General features: G+C 44.5%; 1 protein-coding gene across 2 annotated transcripts in view; it reads right to left on the bottom strand.

The window, feature by feature from the left end:
• DOK5 (docking protein 5) overlaps positions 1-19,852 on the bottom strand; it is a 57,286-nt gene that overhangs the window by 15,045 nt on the left and 22,389 nt on the right. For both annotated transcript variants that reach the window (XM_033153577.1, XM_033153576.1), the window contains exon 2: positions 2,908-3,015. In XM_033153577.1, the coding sequence (XP_033009468.1) occupies positions 2,908-3,015 (108 nt within the window). The remainder of the gene's footprint in view (positions 1-2,907; positions 3,016-19,852) is intronic.

The following is a 19,852-nucleotide window of genomic DNA, read 5'->3' as shown; positions in this document are numbered from 1 at the left end:
TGGCAGCTATGACTCATTTTTTCCAATTTCTCCAAATATTGTTAGATGTTATATATAAATTTTCCTTAATGTACACATTTTTGCAAAGCTCTTTTCCGTAATATAATGCATTTATGTATGTTATCTTCACTCACATACACATTTTTGTACATGTTACCTGGCTGGAGAGCTGAATTGCAAAAGACGGAGAGGTGCCAATTTAAAAAGATGTTTCAGTTTGCATATTGTTCCATAAATTCAGTAAGTTCTCCCCGATCTTGAATCCTCATGCTGTTCTAGGCCTCCCTGCAGACATGCTGTGCAACACTGTGCTGGCCTGCCTCAGATAGCATAAGGGAGATGAAAAAGCTACCTTCATACCTTCTCCTTTCAAACATTTCTCCTACCACCTGGTTAGGCAAACCCTTGTGCATATAATTTCCCTTGACCACGACTTGGATCCTAAGTTCTTTCCCATGAAAGGAAGGGCTGCCAATCCAGCACAGGATCTCACTTCTGGAAGTTGCGGGAAAGCAACTTTCACTAACTCCTACGCCCTGCCTACAGCACCTCCTCAACTGTTCCAAATGGACTGCAAGGGGAACATCTAAAGCTACCTTCCACCAGCAGGCACTGGGAGCATCTCATGCATGTAACTATGCTCCCAGGATGCTGCCACTGGCAGAAGGAAACTCTGAATCTATGCCCATGTATCTATAAAACCAGATCATCAGAGCTATATGTCAGCATCATACATCACCAAGGCAAGGGAACATAAGTCAGATGAGCTAGTGCAATAAATCACTAGGAAAAAAACAGCTAGATTATATCAGTTCCAGGCACTGTGGAATTAAACTGATCCTAAATCATTGCCTGTGATGCTTATTAGAACACATTATTGACTCCAACGAGGCCAATAAAGGTTTAGTATGTTTTAGAATTCCTGACTCCATACATAAAAAAGAGAGTGCTGTTGTCCATTGTGACATGACAAGAAGGCTTCTTCAGTGCTAGAACTCCTTCCCTGAGAAGTCTGGGCTTCTTCTTCTGTATTTGTGCTCTGCTGACAACTGAACAAAAATCCTTTTTTCATAAGCTTTTTGATTCTGTTGTTGTTTGTTGATCAGTTACCACTGTGTCTTGCCTTTTGCTGCTGTCTTTAGTGTGGTAATCTAAGGTTTTATTAGTTGGAGTACTGTTTACTTTTGATTTCTAAACCACAATAAACAAACAAATATGTCAAGGGGTCGGCTTTATTTGTAATTATGGTTGCAAATGTAGAAGTTCTAGAAAGTCTGTAGATATCACCATACCCTGAATTGCCCCGTTTTTACCAGTACATCCCAAATTCCCAGCATTCCCAACTTCCATTTGGATCTGGGAATGTCCCACTTTCCCCCTCCGGAACTACTGCCACTGAGCTAGGGGAAAAGGATGAAACAGCCAACTCTCTCCATGCTGTCACCCCAGGCTGTCACCCCAGGAGATGCCACACGGACCAGTTCAGCCTGGTGGGTGAATGTCACATTGAGTGGAGGCCTTGCTGGTGTTGCTATGGTAACCCAGGGCACCTGGCACCCTTATCGCAGAACATCCAGACATGGGGGATGTGTTCCTCAAGATACGAGACTGTGTAATTTAATCCACTGTTCACATTACACCAACATAAACAGGGTTTAATGGGTAGCTACATGCCTTGATTGGCAGAGAATCTAGTCTCTGGATTATGCAAGGGGAGGAAATCAAGACCCATTTTAAAGAAGCAAATGTTTAAGAGAATATGATCTTACATTTCAGCCCTAATTCCCACATCATTCAGAGTTGGATGTACCACTCATACTTCGCATTACTATGTGAAGAAGCAGAGAGAGTAAAAGAGACATAAGATTTGCATCAATAATTTGTCAGCTCAGTATCATTACAGATGACACACCTTCTGTGCTGAGCCGAAATTAAAGTGCGCTAAATATACATTCTGCACAATCCCAATAGGAGTTGAGATGAAGCAGAGGAAGGGATTTTGAGTCTCTTCTCGTGACTTTTGAAAATGGCCTCAGATAAATTTCCCCTGAACTTCTATTTCTAGACACACGTAGGGCCAATTGTCCCCCAGGCTTCATAGCCAATCCTGTATAAATTATGCATCCGAGAGATGTAGAACAGAGCAAATAGTTTAAGGAGATTCAAATGTGGTATTCTCATGAGATTTATTCCTTAAACACCTCTCAAGCCAAATAAGAATGGATCAACCACCAAAAGCTTATCTTTTCACTCCCAGGCACCTAGACTGTTTGCACACCTAAATCCCAATTTTCTAATATATTAAGCTGTTGCCGTCAAAGATTAAAAATTAAAGGGTCTATTATTGTTGTGGTGCTGTGGGGAATTACACATGTACCTTCTCAGACGGAGCGATCCCCAACTGATTTTTTTTTTTTTACAAGGAGTCTCAGAAACTTTTCTATCTAGCAACAACGATTATGCAAATGATGAACGAATTATATTGTTTCCATTGATACAACTCCTGATAGGAATGCTCTGAAAGGAATGTAATGATTTTTAAAGTTATAATTTAAATATACTATTTATATCTTCTCTAAGGCTGATTATAAACTGATAGAAAGAATAGACTATAAAAAGAGCCTTTGCAGGATCAGGCAAAAATCCCATCTAGTCCAGCATCCTGTGGCCAGCCAGATGTTCTTGGGTGGATGTGCAGAATGGGCCCAGAGGGGGAGGACTAGTGAACTGCCAGTGGTGCATTGGGGAGATTGGGGAGACATGTGGATGGGTGGGCAGCAAGGGCAGGTGGGTGGAACTGCCACCTGAGGCTACCACCTCACCCCGCCTAGATTAACCATGGGAGTTACTTACATGGGAAAACCTTCTTGTGAAGGAGACACAGAGGAAGCATGCAGGTTCTCTTACCTTATGATAGCATCTGAAATAAGCAGCGCGCTCATCTGAAAATTTCTCTATTCTTTTCGGCCCTTTGCTTGATGCTTTCTTGAAGACTAGCCAGCATCTCTGATAAATCTAGAAACATTGAAACACATTATTATTATTATTATTATTATTATTATTATTATTATTATTGAAAAGCAAAGCTTGTGACAAATAATTATTTTCAAATATTCCATTTGGGGGAATTAATAGTCCCATAAGAATGCAAGGGGTGGGTACTCAGCTCAGCAAAATCCCTTGAGCTGTTTTTGATTCCTCAGACTCTTCCTCCTCCTGCTTCTCCAAATGATGTCCATTTCCTGTACCAACTCACATTCTCACTCACAAGCATGCATTTGTGGTTGCTTTTGGTCGCCAAAAGCTTTATTTATTTATGGACTTCAATGCTTACTTATTTACAGTGTGCTTTTTTTGGTAAGGAATGAGGTGTCAGTACTCATATCGTGATAAAAGTGTCATGGGCGCCAAAACAAAATATCCATGAGTACAAAATCACACAAAAAGCACTGCTTAATCGGGTTCTCCCCTGGGAGAGCACGTGTTGCGGTGGAGTGCTTGCAAGCCACCTCCCTGGTAGCTGGGCGGGGTTAGATAGCTGGCCACAGCTTCAATAGGACCCTGGGGTGTTTCTGGGGAGAATGAAATGTTGCAATGTTGTGATGGACAGCCCAGCATCCTTTATATTGCTCTGCACACAGAGTGATCCTTCTCTTGGCTGCGTGCTTCAGATCACCCACCCTCCCTCCCTTTATTTTAGGCTTCTGCATTGACCTTGACACTGCCTGTCATGGCGTCATCTGCTTTTGGGGCAGGGGCCCAGTAGGAATTTTGTCCATTTGGCTGATTGGCTGTTGCCATTTGGTTTTCACCTACTGCAGTAGCAACTAGTCACAACTTGTAAGGTTGGCGGTTAGGCATTGGTTACTGTATTGGTTACTGGAAGGGTGGTGCCCCCCTCCAGAATGATGATGGTGTGCAGGGAATTCTGTTAAAGGAATCCAGGGGCTTGACATGCTTTTGTCCGAACCCCCGGTAGGGGGACAGGGCCACGTAAGAGCCCCTGGGATGTCTGGGGAGAGGGAGGGCTCTGCCCCCAGCCTCCTTAACTCTCCCCAGATGGCATTCTCCCATCGCTGACCGAAAGTCAGCTCTGTCCCGGTGGACAGCTAGTCTGAACCAATGCCTACGCAACCACTCACATAATTTGTATTTTAATAAAGTGGCCTAAATTATTGCCAAAGACCCAAACAAAAATTATGTCTGAAGTGTGAATTTTTTGGGGGGGGGGGTTTCACTGGATTCAGCCCCTAATCTCCTTTACACTCTTCCCCAGGAATGGACTCCAATGGGCTTGGGTGTTGTAGAGATCTCCATCAACTAGGCTGGCCATGTGTCATACAGGCTTACGGCAGGCTTCTGTCTGAAGGGTGGTCAGAGGACACTCCTCTGAAGGGAGAGCAGGAAGGGCTTTGAATTTGCCTGTCCACTCTTCGCACCTGGGCAGAAGACTGAGAAGGCCCACAGATCACTTAGTCGCAGTCTTCTCTACTATCTTAAAATATATAGTGTTCCTATTTCTGTTAGGAACATAGGAAGCTGCCTTATGAGTCACACTATTTGTCTATCTAGCGCAACAATATCCATACTGACTGGTAGCAGCTCTCCAGGGTGTTAGGCAGGGAACATTCCCAGCCCTACCTGGGGGTCCTGTATTTTGAACCTGGGACCTGTGCAATTTGTAAATAATTATAGTAATTATTTCCAAATCTGCATTGGTACATATAAAGAAGCATGTTCTCTTTCATCCTTTATTCATTCATTCATTCATTCATTCATTCATTTATTATTGGTGGTGGTGGTGGTACATAAGTGGCAATCCAATCCCCAATCCCCCGATGGCATATTTGCTGGCAGTGAGCACAGAGGAATGACAAGATATTCTTTAAAGAGTATCCCTGTATTACGCTGGTAATTGCATAATCCAAGAGAGATTCAAATTGCCTTTGATGCAGAATAACAACTTCATATATACCCATCACAGTAGTGGTGGTAAATGGCTGAAAGATGTAAAATCCATTGGTAGTTGTTAGAAGAGGAAGAAGGAAAGGACTCCATCTAAAAGCTGGTACAGGGAGCTAGAAGGTCCTGTTTCAAATCTCCTCTCACCGTGAACATACTAGGTGGAGGGGCAACCAATGCAGTGGTCTGCAGATGTTGTGGAATACAACTCCCATCACTCAATCAGCACTGCCAATGATCATGAATGATGGGACTTGTAGTCCAAAACAGCTGGCAGGGGCACCATGCTGTCCACCCCTGTGCTAGGTGGTGTGTCAGGCAAGGTAGTGTCTCTCAGCATCAGTCTCATACTGACCCACCTTACAGGGTCATTGTAATGATTACATCTAGAACACGTGGTTGATGGATGGATTTTTTTCTCTGCTATTTTATATGCGTCTATCAGTGAATGGTTCTATTGTCTCCTGGTGTTTCTGTAGCACATTTTTAGTAGAGTGGGCGGAGAGATTGGTGATAGTGGTTGGCGACACTTGTGATAGTGACTAGGTGATACTGGAGCGATTGGGTGGGTGGTGTGCTTGTGGATGTTTCTAAGGTGTGGAGAGGGCTAGTGGACATTGTATGACTTGTGTAGACATAAGGATCTGGGTGTGATGTGAATGTTGCATGCTATGAGTAAGATGTCCCTTGGCAAGGAGGAGGGATCACTGACTCTTAAGCTGCTTTCAAAACGTGTTGTCAATTTCATTGTAGCTCGTCCGTTCATTTGCTGTATACAATACATGTTGCATAACAGATCGGTTATTTTTGAAAACCTTTTAGTAGTCATTTTAAGTGGCAAATATTAAATAAATAAATAAATAAAATTAATTCAATTAGGGGGTGTCATCCAGTCAGAGTCTTCCCTTAGGTCTCCACACTATGTGTAAAAAGGGCAAAAAGGTAAAGGACCCCTAAACAGTTAAGTCCAGTCAAAGGCGACTATGGGGTTGCGGCACTCATCTTGCTTTCAGGCCAAGGGAGCCAGCATTTGTCCACAGACAGTTTTCCGGGTCATGTGGTCAGCAGGACTAAATTGCTTCTGCCGCAACGGAACACCGCAACGTAAACCAGAGCGCATGGAAATGCCGTTTACCTTCCCACTGCAGCGGTACTCCTCCCAGATCCAATTAAGTCCAGTGCCACCTAGTCCCTAGGCTGTATAATGACAATATCCACACCAACTCACAGATGCAAACAGGGGAAATTCTTTTATGCCTGTAATACATTCTGCTAAGCAATCCTGGAGGCCCTTTCCTTGCTGCGTTCGTTTCTTCTGCAACAGCTTGTTCTGCATCCGCTTCAGAAGCCAACATGTTGGGAAACCGATCATAACAGTTCCCTTTGTTAAAAACCTGAGGATGGTTTGTACAATGTTTAGACACACGGCTGATGTGCTGTACTTATTATAAGATAGCTGCAACTTAAACAGCACCACTTACTATATGGGCAGATGGTTATGTGGGGGATAAAAGGGAAGAGAGGCACTGTGTTTCGGCAACCAAGAAGGAACAAAACTTAGCTGCATAATTTAAAACCCAAACAGGAGGTTGTGCCAGAATGAAATAACAAAGCAAAGTTGTCCAACAGTGTATGCTTCTGAACTAGGCTAGTATGGGTGCACACACTAAAATCTCCCTTAAAGGGAAAAATTAGGGAAAGGGGATTTTTTTTTACAAAGGACAAGCTCCAGAAAACAGAAGCATAAGAAGCTACCTTATACTGAATCATGCCACTGGTCCATCTAGCTCAGTATTGTCCACCCCAACAGGCAGCTGCTCTCCAGGGTTTCAAGACAGGAGGGCTCTTTCCCAAAGGGTTTTTTTTTAATGAAAAAAGCCTTTCAAGTTTGTGTGTGAGTATCTCTTGGTTGTTGTTGTTGTTGGGTTGTTTTTTTATTATTTATTTATTTTTAATAAGAATTTATTGGTATTTTCATAACAAACATACCCCCACACCCACACCTACATATATAAATCAAATACAAACACAAATACAATTCTTCTTGTTTATACACTTAAGAAAATATCCTAGTTCCAAATCTTGACAATTGACTTCCCCCACCCTCTCTCCTTCGGTTTTATATCCATATTCTACTTTAATAACTTCCTTTCTCTAAAAATTTTATTCACTTAATAAAATTCAAACCTTAAACAACAATCTTAATAACAATTCTTTGGATCTTAACAAATTAATCTTATATTAAATCTAAACTATTCTTCTTCTCTTGAACTGCTGCTAATATCAAAAAGTTTCAAAATATCCCTTTTCTTATTAAAAATTAAAATAAAACTTAATGTCTTAACCCTCCGATTTCAGATTACCATAACAAAGCATTTATATTTTATACTTAATATAGTTCACCCTATCCCCCCTCTGTCCCATGTCCTTCTCCATCTTTCACCGGAACCGCTCCTCAGATTGTCCTCTTTTCTTATACATCCACAGGACCAGACACAAATCCAGACACCTTCCCCAACCATCCTTGCATCGAGCATCAGGATACACTGTTCGTCTCTCGGCTTCTCCCATTCAATGCTGCATTCTTCTATTTGTAGATATCTTAATTTCTTGACCATCGCTCCCGAGCTCACACCTCGGGGGCTGGATATAATATTCCTTGCCGTCCTCGGACTGCCACCACCGAGGAACGCTTCTTTTTCCGGGGATCGCCATGCCAGCTCGCTCAATTTTTCAATTAGCTCCATCAACTCTTTGCCCAAATTTTCTTCCATAGTATCGAGTGTCTGGAAGGTCTCCTCTGTGGGAAATAAATTTTCCTTCAAATCCCCACTCAAAACCTTCAATTTCCGATTAATCAGTTCCAGTTTCAATATAATAATCCTTTCTTCATCAGTTAGTTCAAAGTCCAAAACAGTTTCAAAAACAAAGCCCAACATGGTGAGGACGGGCATAGGTATCAGATTTCAGTTTCTATTTCAGTGTTGTTCATCATATAGCAGTAGTTTTCCACTTCGATTCAGAGTCTTCGCAGCCATTTTTCTCTGAAACCGGAGCGCAAAGACCAAAACTTTCAACTGGGATATTTTCCATCCTCTTCCTCCCCCAAGGGAGATCTATAAAGTCTCACTCCTCAAAAAGTCTTAACAATATATCCATCCGATAGCAACAGTATCACAATCTGTTATTTTTCTCGCCTCCGAAGGGAGACAGGCAGACTCCTTTATCTAAAGCCTCCAGGGTCGTTAAGTCGTTAAGTCGTTAAGTCTTTAAACTCAGCAGTAAATCCACTCAAGTACTTACGACCTCCAGCTTCTTTTTCTTTCATTCAGGGAGAACGTCTCGCTCACCACGGCCAGTTCTCGCCGCTTTTCCGCCCGGTTGGGGCATTTCCCCTAATGGCCCGGCTCCGCATTCCCTTCACCCCCGCTCCCCCTTTACAGGGGGAGCGAGGGAAGGGTGCGTAGCCTAGCGGGCCCGCCGGGGAGCCCGAGGCACGGGACGCTCTTCCCGGCCTCACCGGAGCCCCGCGTAGCGGTGGCGGGGCTCCAACCCCCGGGCTAGACTGGGTGGCCTCGCAGCCGAGGCAACCCAGCGACCGCCCGCGATGGTGACCTCGCCGGAAGTCGGGTTGTTGTTTTTTAAAGGATCATAGAATTGTAGCACTGGAAGGACCACAAGGGTCATCGAGTCCAACCCCCTGCAATGGAGGAAACTTTTGCCCAACGTGGGGCTTGAACCCACGACCCTGAGATTAAGAGCCTCATGCTCTGCCAACTGAGCTGTCCCAGGTCCATCCCAGGATGCTCTGCCTTCTCTGCAAGTTGTGGGCAATTTGACTACTCTCAAGGAATGGATGGGAAATTTGGTAGCAAGGGAAAGTGCCACATTGAGTAAAATATCAGATTTTTTAAGAGAATGTCAAATTTTGCAGTATACGGAAATTGGTAAAAAATAATAATATGGCAGTGGTGGTGATAGAATCCAATGGTTTGAATATCTTCCACTCAGGTATTTGTTAAATTATCATGGGAGGAAAGTGAATAGAAAACTAGCTTGGTTTGAAAGTAATTAATTTCACAAATACAGTACACTAAAGGGTACAACCTAGCAGTTCGAAAGCACGTCAAAGTGCAAGGTACAGCTCCAATGGGAAGGTAAACGGCGTTTCTGTGCGCTGCTCTGGTTCGCCAGAAGCGGCTTAGTCATGCTGGCCACATGACCCGGAAGCTGTACGCCGGCTCCCTCGGCCAGTAAAGCAAGATGAGCGTCACAAGCCCAGAGTCATCCGCGACTGGATCTAATGGTCAGGGGTCCTTTACCTTTACCTAAAGGGTTAATATCTAAAATGTGGGGCATAATGACAGAAGGGGGAAAGTTAAACTCCAAGGTTTAAAAGCAAGATGGGATTATTATTGTGGGGTGGCTACTGGGAGTATACAGGAAGCTTTTTTGTGTAAAAATTCTCCATTTCTATCCTTTGTAGGCAAAATCATTCTGAAGCGTTACATAATTGGCATTTAATGCCTTCAAAATTAAGCAAAATGAACAGGTTAATGGAAGGGCTATGTTGCTTTCGTAAGTGGTGAACAGTGCAAACTTATTGCAAGGAAATTCATATAATCATAGAATTGTAGACTTGGAGAGGACCCCAAGGGTCATCTAGTCCAACCCCCTGCAATGCAGGAAATTGGCCTGAAAGAAAATTTCAAAATTATAGAACACTAAAGGGATATTATCTGAAATATATTGGGATTTAACGACAGAAGAAATTGTTCAGATTATTAGAAAAATTTATATAGACATGTTACTGTTATCACTATTAATATCTCCCCCACCAGCAAAATGTATATATGAAACATGTGAAGCTGCCTTATGCTGAGTTAGACTATCAATCCATCTTGTTCAGTATTGCCTGCACTGACTGGAAGTCTCTCCTGCATTTTAGGCATTTGACATTCCTGGCCACACATGGAGAAGCCAGTGGATTCAACCTGGGACCTTCTAGCCTTCCCTAAAGCAATATTCTTCAAAAACAAGAACAATAGAAACATACAATGTGCATCAGGGCCGTCTTAAGCATATCCGGCGCCGTGGTGCAAAGATCCTTCCGCCACCCCTCCCCTTTCCCCAGAGTTGTCAACCTTTTTTTTAGGGCTGGAGGACGTGGCCAGCTCCTCTGGTGTGGAAGAGATGGAGGCCTGACGCAGCGCTTCCCGGCTCAGCTGGCCACTTCGTTTGCGGTGGCCACAGCAGGCAGCACACCGAGCGAGTGGGCCTGCGCCAAACGAGAGCGCATGCGCCACTCCCGCCAAGCGTCAGTTTGGTTTTTTCCCTTTTAGCCTTCTGGCGCCCCGCAGAATTCAGAGTCTGCAGGCTAAAAGGGAAGAGGCTGAGCTGACACTTGGCGGGAGCGGCACACGCACCCTCGCTCACTCAGCGCGCTTGTTCGGTGGTCCCCGGACTCTCACCTGGTGTCCTCCAGAACTTGGTGCCCTGGCACCCCGCGCCACTAGCCTCTATGGGTAAGACAGGCCTGATGTGCATCTTAAAGGGACTTCCTACTGAATGAAGGAAACATATTTTGCTGAAACGAAGCAGATTAGAGATCAAGCATAGAATTCTCTATATTTTCCAAAGGGGGCAATATACTAAGTAAACAACGTAATAGCCTAATATGAAAATGATTACTGAATAGCTGTGTGAGCATTAGCCTTTCTAGAGCCAACTGGGAAAACACAAGTGGTAGATATGCTAATGCAAAGCAATGCAGGGTCCCAGGAGAACAGTACCGCCTAAGGAGTTGGCTTTGTTGGTATTGAGATGCTGTACAAACCTAATGACTCTATAATTAAAGCTGGCGGCACATCTTCCTTTCTCATTACGTACCCTTGAGAAAGGGAACTGGGGGCTTTGTCTGCAGGACAGTTTACAGTATATTATATACTTGGGGAAAGACTGGGGGGTGGGAATACCAGGCAAAAGGATACAATGGGGTGATGCACTGGAATTAAGTGGCTTTGACAACAAATTCAAAGAGCTCAGGATGGTTTGGGAGTTCTTTGCCCATAATTTCAGAATGCAATTGTTTCAGAAGCCAGTTAAAGGTTTTTTTTCTGATAGTTTCATTTGATAAGACTGGAGGCACCAGTAAAATGGGGGAAAGACAGAATATGCAAAGTGGACATACAGGTACAAAACATACAGTGGTACCTCTGGTTACGTACTTAATTCATTCCGGAGGTCCATTCTTAACCTGAAACCGTTCTTAACCTGAGGTACCACTTTAGCTAATGGGGCCTCCCGCTGCCACCATGCCGCCGGCACGCGATTTCTGTTCTCATCCTGAGGTAAAGTTCTTAACCCGAGGTATTACTTCCAGGTTAGCTGAGTCTGTAACCCAAGGTGTTTGTAACCCGAGGTACCACTGTATAGGACACTTATCCACCAAGACACACAGAGTTACCTTATACTAACTATCTAAATTAGCATTGTCCACAGTGACTGATAGCAGCTCTGCAGGATTTCAGGCAGGGGTCTATTGCCCCCTTATAGTTTTGCAGTTTCTATACTTAGAATGTGGAGAGGGCACCATCTTGTCCTTAGCCTCAGGCTGCAAAATGTCTTGGGCTGGCCTTGAGGGCTAGCTTTCCATATTTCAAAGTGGGTGAGCATATTACCATCTAAAACGGAGTAAGGGGGGGAAATCAGTTATTCGAGTCATGGAAGTCCTTTGTGTGTCACATCCACTTTGATCCTTACAGAGCTATAAAATAGATTTAAAAAATCCATTGGGGGTGGGGACATCAAAGCAGCAGTCCTTCCACATGTGTATTCAAAAGAACAAAGATGGAGACCCTCCAGATGTTGTTGGATGACAAATGCCATCATCCTCGACCACTGAATGCGTTGGTTGGGGCTGACAGAAATTGGAGTCCAATATCTGTGGGCTGGCAGCTTCCCAAACCCTTTATTAGATAACAATGCAACTCACAACACACTTCGCTCGCTCTACCACACATGAACCCCATTATGTCGACCATCCTCTACTACAGCTTGGAAAGTATTTACTATTTTCACATTCTACATTTGCACTACAATATTTTCTCAAAGCACACATCATACGAACCGCGGTCAGGACTGCAAGAGCGACTTGACAGGTTTTTTTAACATATTTTATTATCTCTTTGAACAACATGCCATATCCCAAAATGCTTCTGAATCCCTCCTGTCCTGCATTTCAAATGCAGGTTTGCCAGGTGACGAGGGATCTACTTTCAGAGAAATGCAACCCAAACCCCTTTGGGGGGCACGCAGAGCTAATTGCATGGCTCTTTGGATCCGAGCCAGTTTTTGAGAGTTCTGAAAAGGATTGCCTGAGACACAAAAAAGGGCATTCATTTTTGTGAACAAAACCATCCAATCTGATGCGATATTTTATCCCCCACTTGCTTGAGTTCCACGTTCAGGATGACAGATCTAGGTACCAGAGATATACATCACCACAAGAGAAGAATGGCAGTGCTTGATGGCAAAATAACTACACAGGATTAGGAAACCAAACCCCGTTTCCAGAGAGTGCAGAGGTGCGCCGGCAACCACTGCGGCATCCAGGTGGCATTGCGTTCAACAGCTTGGCAAATAAAAGCACAGCTAAAGGTTTAGGGAATCCAGCTGGTGGGTGAACAGTTTGTGTCTTATTAAAATAACCCTAGGATTATTTGCAAAGGTTAAGCACGACTGTTTGAATCTGTAATGCTAGCAGCCAGAAGGTAAACATGCTTATTTGTTGAGTGTAATAACGATACTGCTGAGAAGGGATTTGCTTCTAGTCAAAGTGAATTTCTGCAGTTTTCTCCCTTCTGTAAATCTACAAGTCATGACTCTAGGGCCTGTTTCTCAGCATCTGAAACCTTTGGCGGTATACTACTGCTTATGCGTCAATTTGTGTGGCATTTATCGAAAGGTTAGAAGACACCACACACTTATTCTTTGAGAGGTTTTGATTCAGTTCCCGTACAGCAAGGGCTCTCAAACTCTCCGCCCCCAGAGCCCACTTGAGGCAGCTGAGAATTGCTGAGGCCCACCAGTCACAAAATGGTGGTGCGGGGGCACAGCCTGCCACAAAATGGTGGCAGACGGAGGCAGAGTTTGGCATAATGAGTCGGCAGCTACTGACATCATTTTCTACTAATATCTCACCCATCTTTGAGTGAATTTTCTAAATCCTTTGCCACACACCTTTTCTTGCGGCAAGGAGTTCTCTAGCTCATCTTCTCTCGTGCTAAGCACAGACGTTTACTCGGGAGGAAATGTAACTCAGCTTCCCAATTTTGGGCAGAATTTTCTAATTCAGAGGCTCAAAGTGGAAGAGGCTTTATGGAATTCCCCAGCTCCCACAGAGTTTGCTGACAACCAGGGCGTTCCTGCGCTCCACATGGCTTCCACATCACACCACCAATTGGAGAAGCCAAGCGGCAATGCTTTGCAGAAAGCTGAAGCTCTTGCTGGCGGTGGAAGTCAGGGGTGGCAGCAGGGAGGCAGGAGGCGGAAATTCCCGTTTCCCCTCAGGTGGAGAAACGGGATGGGCCATCCCTGCCTCAAGTGCAGCCCTGTGAAGGATAGCATAGGCATCTGCTTATGACTAACAGCACTTTGTCATTATGTCTGATAAGGATAAGCTTTAAACTGGGAGTGAGGAACATCAGACCTGAAGAAGAAATGCAGTCCTTGAAGCCTCTCTAGACCACAACTCTCACCAGCCCTGCTCCATGGTCTCTGCATGGCTGGAATGTATCCTTGAAGTCTCCATCCTGCTTGCCCAGATGAAGAAACGCATGGATGGTGTGTAGAAACAAACCTTTTGTGTTATCATGTACCCCTGTGATACATAAGGTAAAGAGTCATGTAAAGAATCACAGCCCCCAGAAAACTGGTCACAGGGGAATGTGGCTCTTAAGCTGGAAATTGTTCCCCAGCCTTGGTGATGCTTTGCTGAACAAGCAGCGATTAAACTGTGGTTTCTGATCCTGGTACATATAGGTTAGATCTAGACACACCAAAGAAGCGTTTCAATTAAACGTGTTGCAAATTTAAATGGGAAACAGGTAGAGAATAACTGGACTCCACAGCGCCACCTGGTGGCATGATGTTACATCGCATATGTTGTTGTTCAGTCGTTCAGTCGTGTCCAACTCTTCGTGACCCCATGGACCAGAGCACGCCAGGCACACCTATCTTTCACTGCCTCCCACAGTTTGGCCAAACTCATGCTAGTCGCTTCAAGACACTTTCCAACCATCTCATCCTCTGTCATCCCCTTCTCCTTGTGCCCTTGTGCCCTCCATCTTTCCCAAAATCAGGGTCTTTTCTAGGGAGTCTTCTCTTCTCATGAGGTGGCCAAAGTATTGGAGCCTCAACTTCAGGATCTGTCCTTCCAGTGAGCACTCAGGGCTGATTTCTTTAAGGATGGATAAGTTTGATCTTTTTGCAGCCAAACTGAGACAAGAACCATGTATTTTCTCCTCCTAGATGCTGATACAATTCTCCCTGCTTTTGCTGTTCCAGGCCAACAGCAAAATTGGGACATCTATAGAGCCCCTGCTACCCCACCATACATGGTGAACTGTTCAGGCTGGTGGGTCATTCACGTCCTGTTCAGATATAACTATAGACAACTTATAGTGGCTATATATTATAGATCACTATAGATAACATGGAGTGGCTAGGGAAACCCACCCAGATGGGCAGGGGATTATTATTATTAGTAGCAGCAGCAGCAGCAGTAGTAGTAATAGTAGTAGTAATATTAGTAGTGATAATATTAATAATAATAATAATTTGCTAATTAAAAATGCCACCATTGAGCAAGTGAAAGCAGGTCCACAAATGTCTAATGACAACATCCTTTGAGAACATTTTTCTCCCTAAATAATAGACTTGCCTATTACATGCACATCAATTCATTGTTTCTCTGGCTGTTGTCAAATCCATTCATAACAATTATTCAGATTGTCATCCAATATATAAAACACACTGTGCATTTCTGTTCAGCGAAGCATGGGGGAAATGAAGTGGCTTGAAAAACCACAGCTGCATAAAGCTTCTCCTTGACAGTTCATGTTGAAACACTATCCCTGCACCAAAATATCAACTTAAAACCTTATTCCAGAGCCTTAACATTTCTAGTTTTTGCTAACTTAGGCCCCATCTGCATTTTACACTTAAAGCAGTATCATCCCACTTTAAACAGCAGTGCCTTTCCCTAAGTAAACCTGGGAACTGTGGTTTGTGAAGAGTGCTGAGAGCTGTTCCTCTCACACAGCTACAATTCCCTCCATCCCCTGGGAAGAGGGATTGATTGTTAAATCACTCTGGGAACTATAGTTTTTTGGGGGTTCTCCTAGCAGTTCTCCAACCACCCCTCACAATTTCCCATGGCCATGCTTGGAACTGCTACATGCTGAGGTAGCCAGCCCAAATTATGTCTTTGCATCAGAGGTTACACAAATGGGTGTGTATGGGGTTTCATGTTCATCCATTAATTCTTATACTGGCTCTTATACTGGTCCTAAACACCATTATCATGTGCCCCCCAGAAGGTTTTCCACCAGGGAATGTGGCCCTGAGCCTGAAAAAGGTTCCCCACCTCCGAGGCAGAAAGTCCCATTGGACTTACAAGGGCTTACCTTTGATCTGGCTGCCGCATGCCACAAGCAACATCTTCCGGATCAAGCCCACACTAATTGCAGCGCACAACCAACTTTAATTCAGGAAGCAAACTCACAGCAAGAGCAATATCCAGAGAGATCAATAAAACACATTGTCAGGATTTCATTTTCTTTTGCATAAGGATTATGGGGAAATGAACACAGACAAAGACAAAGAGGTTTAATGTATCCCTAAGTGCTGATTCTTCAAAATGATTCATTTGCGTCTCTCTCTCTTGTTAAAGAGGAGAAAAAGCACTGGCTTCACACTTTTGTATTGATCCCGACACATGGCAGCTATTACAGCTGGATACTTTTCACAGTCAAAGAGTCGAACAGAAGCAATTTGTTCTTAAATGAGGAGGATCAAATATCTGAAGGAACACCAGGAGGAGATGGGGTTGGGTTGCCTGCCTGTCTGCCTTTCTGCCTGTCTCTGTCTGTCATTCAGGCACTTGGAATTTCTTCAGCTCAACATCTGCTTAGACAAACTGCCAACAACCAGGAAAGCTAAAACAATGATAGAGATCACCGTTCTGGGAGAGGGACAAAATAAGCAAATACAAAGAGTTTGTTAACATGTAATTGCAGAATCTGGCAGCAGGCCTTGCACTGGGTTGCGGTCATGGTCTGCGCAGGGTTCAAACTTCTGCTCTTAGTCTTTAAAACATTCTGCCTCATTGCCTTTGGAAATGGCCAGTGCCTTCATGCAATCGATCCATCAGTCAGTCAAATGCTGTTAACAACTTTCAGTTGCTCTGTGACAACCACTTTCTTAGAGTTGCTGCTCAGGCTGCAAACCAGGGCAATGGGTATGACTCTTAGCTTTTTCATAGTCAGTTATACATCCCAGCTAGACAGAAGTCACAGGCCTATGAAGAACAGCACACAAGAGGCATTTTCACAGTTCAGGACACTTAAAAAATGCATGGGGGAAGGCCACTGCAAGGGGTAAAAGGTAAAGGTAAAGGACCCCTGGGTGGGTAAGTCCAGTCAAAGGCGACTATGGGGTGCAGCGCTCATCTCACTTTTCAGGCCGAGGGAGCCAGCGTTTGTCCACAGAGACCTTTCCGGGTCATTTGGCCAACATGACTAAACCGCATCTGGTGCAACAAAACACCGTGACAGAAGCCAGAGCACATGGGAATGCCATTTATCTTCCTACCACAGTGGTACCTATTTATCTACTTGCACCAGTGTGCTTTTGAACTGCTATGTTGGCAGAGGCTGGGACAGAGCAATGGGAGCTCACCCCATCGTGCAGATTCAAACCGCTGACCTTCCGATCGGCAAGCCCAAGAGGCTCAGGGGTTTAGACTACAGTGCCACCCGCTCCCCTGCAAGGGTAGCCTAGGAAGAGGAAGAGGGAGTGGGGCCATGGAACATGCCAAAGGACACCCCTACACTAAAGGGTACATAGAAGTATCAAAAGGTTTAGGAGGGCTGTTTTGCAGGGTGGGGAGTGATGCTGATGAAATGCAACATCCATCTTGGCTCATCACTAACAGGACCACCAGGGCAGATAAAACTCTACTGTTGATGAACTCTGGTATGCAGGCCATCAGTTGACCATTCCTTGGCCCAGATCCCTGTTTCACCTCTTTCAATATTGTCTACAATGACCGAGACAACTCTCCAACATTTCAGCAAGGAGTCTTTCCCAACACCACCTGGAGACATTTGCGAACAAATGTGCTCTACCAATGAGCTCTCACAATTTGAAGGTGCCTGCATAGCACCATCTCTGAAGCCTCTGTCAGCCCTGACTTTCACCAGCATCTGTGCCAGTGACTGCTCGGGGAGCACATCTATGTCATTCAGGGTTCCTTGGAGGAAGGGCTGGGCATTGGTATAACCAATAACTGAGTGTGCTGCCATATACAAAACAGGTGCATTGGTTTCAAATGAAATGTATGGTTAAGAATTTGAGATGTTATTTCCATATTGCTTTTTGGAATACAAAAAAAGAGCAGTTCTTATCCCAGTTATCTGCAGAATGACATCTGTGTGAAAAGATGCTCAGAGATCCAGGGCTAAGGAACAGTTGTCCACCTTGCAGCTATTGCACTGCAATGGTATTGATAAGCTAATCTTATTACTGTTGCTACAGTCGTGTATAGGACAAATCAACTTGCTCATGTCCACAGAATGGAAGATTGGAGAATCCCCAAGGATGTGCTCTACGGGGAGCTGGCTTCCAGCACCAGGCTAGTTGGAAGACCAACTCTCTATTACGAAGATGTCTGCAAAGCCTGGCAACATCAACCCAGCTGTGTGGGAATCCCTTGCAGACTACCGCAGTGCCTGGAGACAGACAGGTTATGTACCCATAGCAGTGACCAGAGGAATGAGCATTGGGAGGAGCACAGAGAGAAGAAACGCCGGGGTTGCATCTGCAGCAGCACAGCCAGATGCCTTCATCTGCCCCAGCTGTAACAAAACATGTCTCTCCCGTATCAGTTTCTACAGCTACATCAGGCACTGAGGCCTTCCAACAGTTTGACTTCACTCCCAAAAGTGCACTCCTCCATTGTCTCCAGAGACAAACAGATGCTGACAACAACAATTACTGTCACTACTGTCCTACATAGGATAAATCAGGCCAAGCTCTGATTCATCAAGGCATATGGAAGACTTTCTGGAAAACAGACATTTCACTTTATTTATTCTGCTGTTTCCACAACAAAAGCAGAATGTGCCTGCCGTGGTTGTACAAGCTGCCAGGAAACACCTATGAGAACTGACAGATCAGGTATTCTGAAGAATTTGTTTTTTATTCTGTCTTTTTTCTTTCTTTAAGTGAATGCAACAGCCTGCAGTGCAAGATCATATTCTACACACCTGGCTCTGTGCCCAAAATTTGACTTTTCTATACTTGAGATAAACCTGTAAAAATAGACGACCTAGAGATAGGGTGGCAGCTCATTAACGGAGACATTTCTCACCATGCGTTCTGCTTCACTAACGTTGTACTTGCCTTAAAGGCGGGGGGGGGGGGAATCATGACAAAATTTCTCCATGCAGGCAATTTTGTATCACAAAAGTTCTGAAACATAGCAAGATGTCAAGAGCTTTCCAGCTGGAATTTTATGCTAAACTCGACCTGCATGCTTGGAAGAAGTCAGAGCTGATATCAGGTTTCTGACGGAATAAGCTGAAACCTATGAAAAGCCAGTCATTTCAAACTTTGCACCCTCCAGATGTTTTGGACAACAATGGCTAGAACTGATGGGAACTGGTCTCCAAAATATCTGGAGGGCAGCAGGCTGATGAAGGCTGCCATGGTGAGTTTTGAGGTTCAAGAACTGCTGTACGGTGGCACCATGAAGAAGCAGGTTGATGTTACTCCAGTTGAAGATGCTGAACATTACCTGGCCCCTTCTAATACCTTTGGGCGAAGGGGTGAGGTATGACTGCTACAGTGCCAGGAAACTTTCCATCAATTCCCATCAGAGATTATGGGAGTAGTCGTCCAGCCAAATCTGGAGGGCTGCAAGCTCCCCATTTCCGTTTTAAAGAGAACATTCTCTTAGTGGTCCTCCAAGGTTCGCTGAAGGGGTTTCTGGTAGTTTAAAGCTGCCACATTCCCCAGCCAGTTTATTGGTATAAATAACTATGATTCCTTGCATCTGCAGTCTGGCAAGTCCTGACCCCTTTCAGCAATGTTTCCACTCCAGTTGATATCTGGGCTTCCAGTCTCTAAGCCGATGGTGGTGGAATTTGACAACATCCCTAATGGCATCCCTAAATATTGTCAAGACATCATTGAACATTATGAACGTCCAGGAGAGTAATTTCAGTAAGGTAATTTTAGAAAAGACCCTGATGCCAGTGTGGTGTAGTGGTTAAGAGCGGTAGACTCGTTATCTGGGGAACCGAGTTTGTGTCTCCACTCCTCCACATGCAGCTGCTGGGTGACCTTGGGCTAGTCACACTTCTCTGAAGTCTCTCAGCCCCACTCACCTCACAGAGTGTTTGTTGTGGGGGAGGAAGGGAAAGGAGAATGTTAGCCGCTTTGCGACTCCTTTGGGTAGTGAAAAGCGGGATATCAAATCCAAACTCTTCTTCTTCTTCTTCTTCTGATGTTGGGAAAGATGGAGGGCACAAGGAGAAGGGGATGACAGAGGATGAGATGGTTGGACAGTGTTCTCGAAGCTACTAACATGAGTTTGGCCAAACTA

Source organism: Lacerta agilis, chromosome 6 (assembly GCF_009819535.1).
Source record: "Lacerta agilis isolate rLacAgi1 chromosome 6, rLacAgi1.pri, whole genome shotgun sequence".
NCBI classification, from domain to species: domain Eukaryota; kingdom Metazoa; phylum Chordata; class Lepidosauria; order Squamata; family Lacertidae; genus Lacerta; species Lacerta agilis.
The sequence above is the reverse complement of the archived record's forward strand: the minus strand, read 5'-3'. Positions and strand labels throughout refer to the sequence as shown.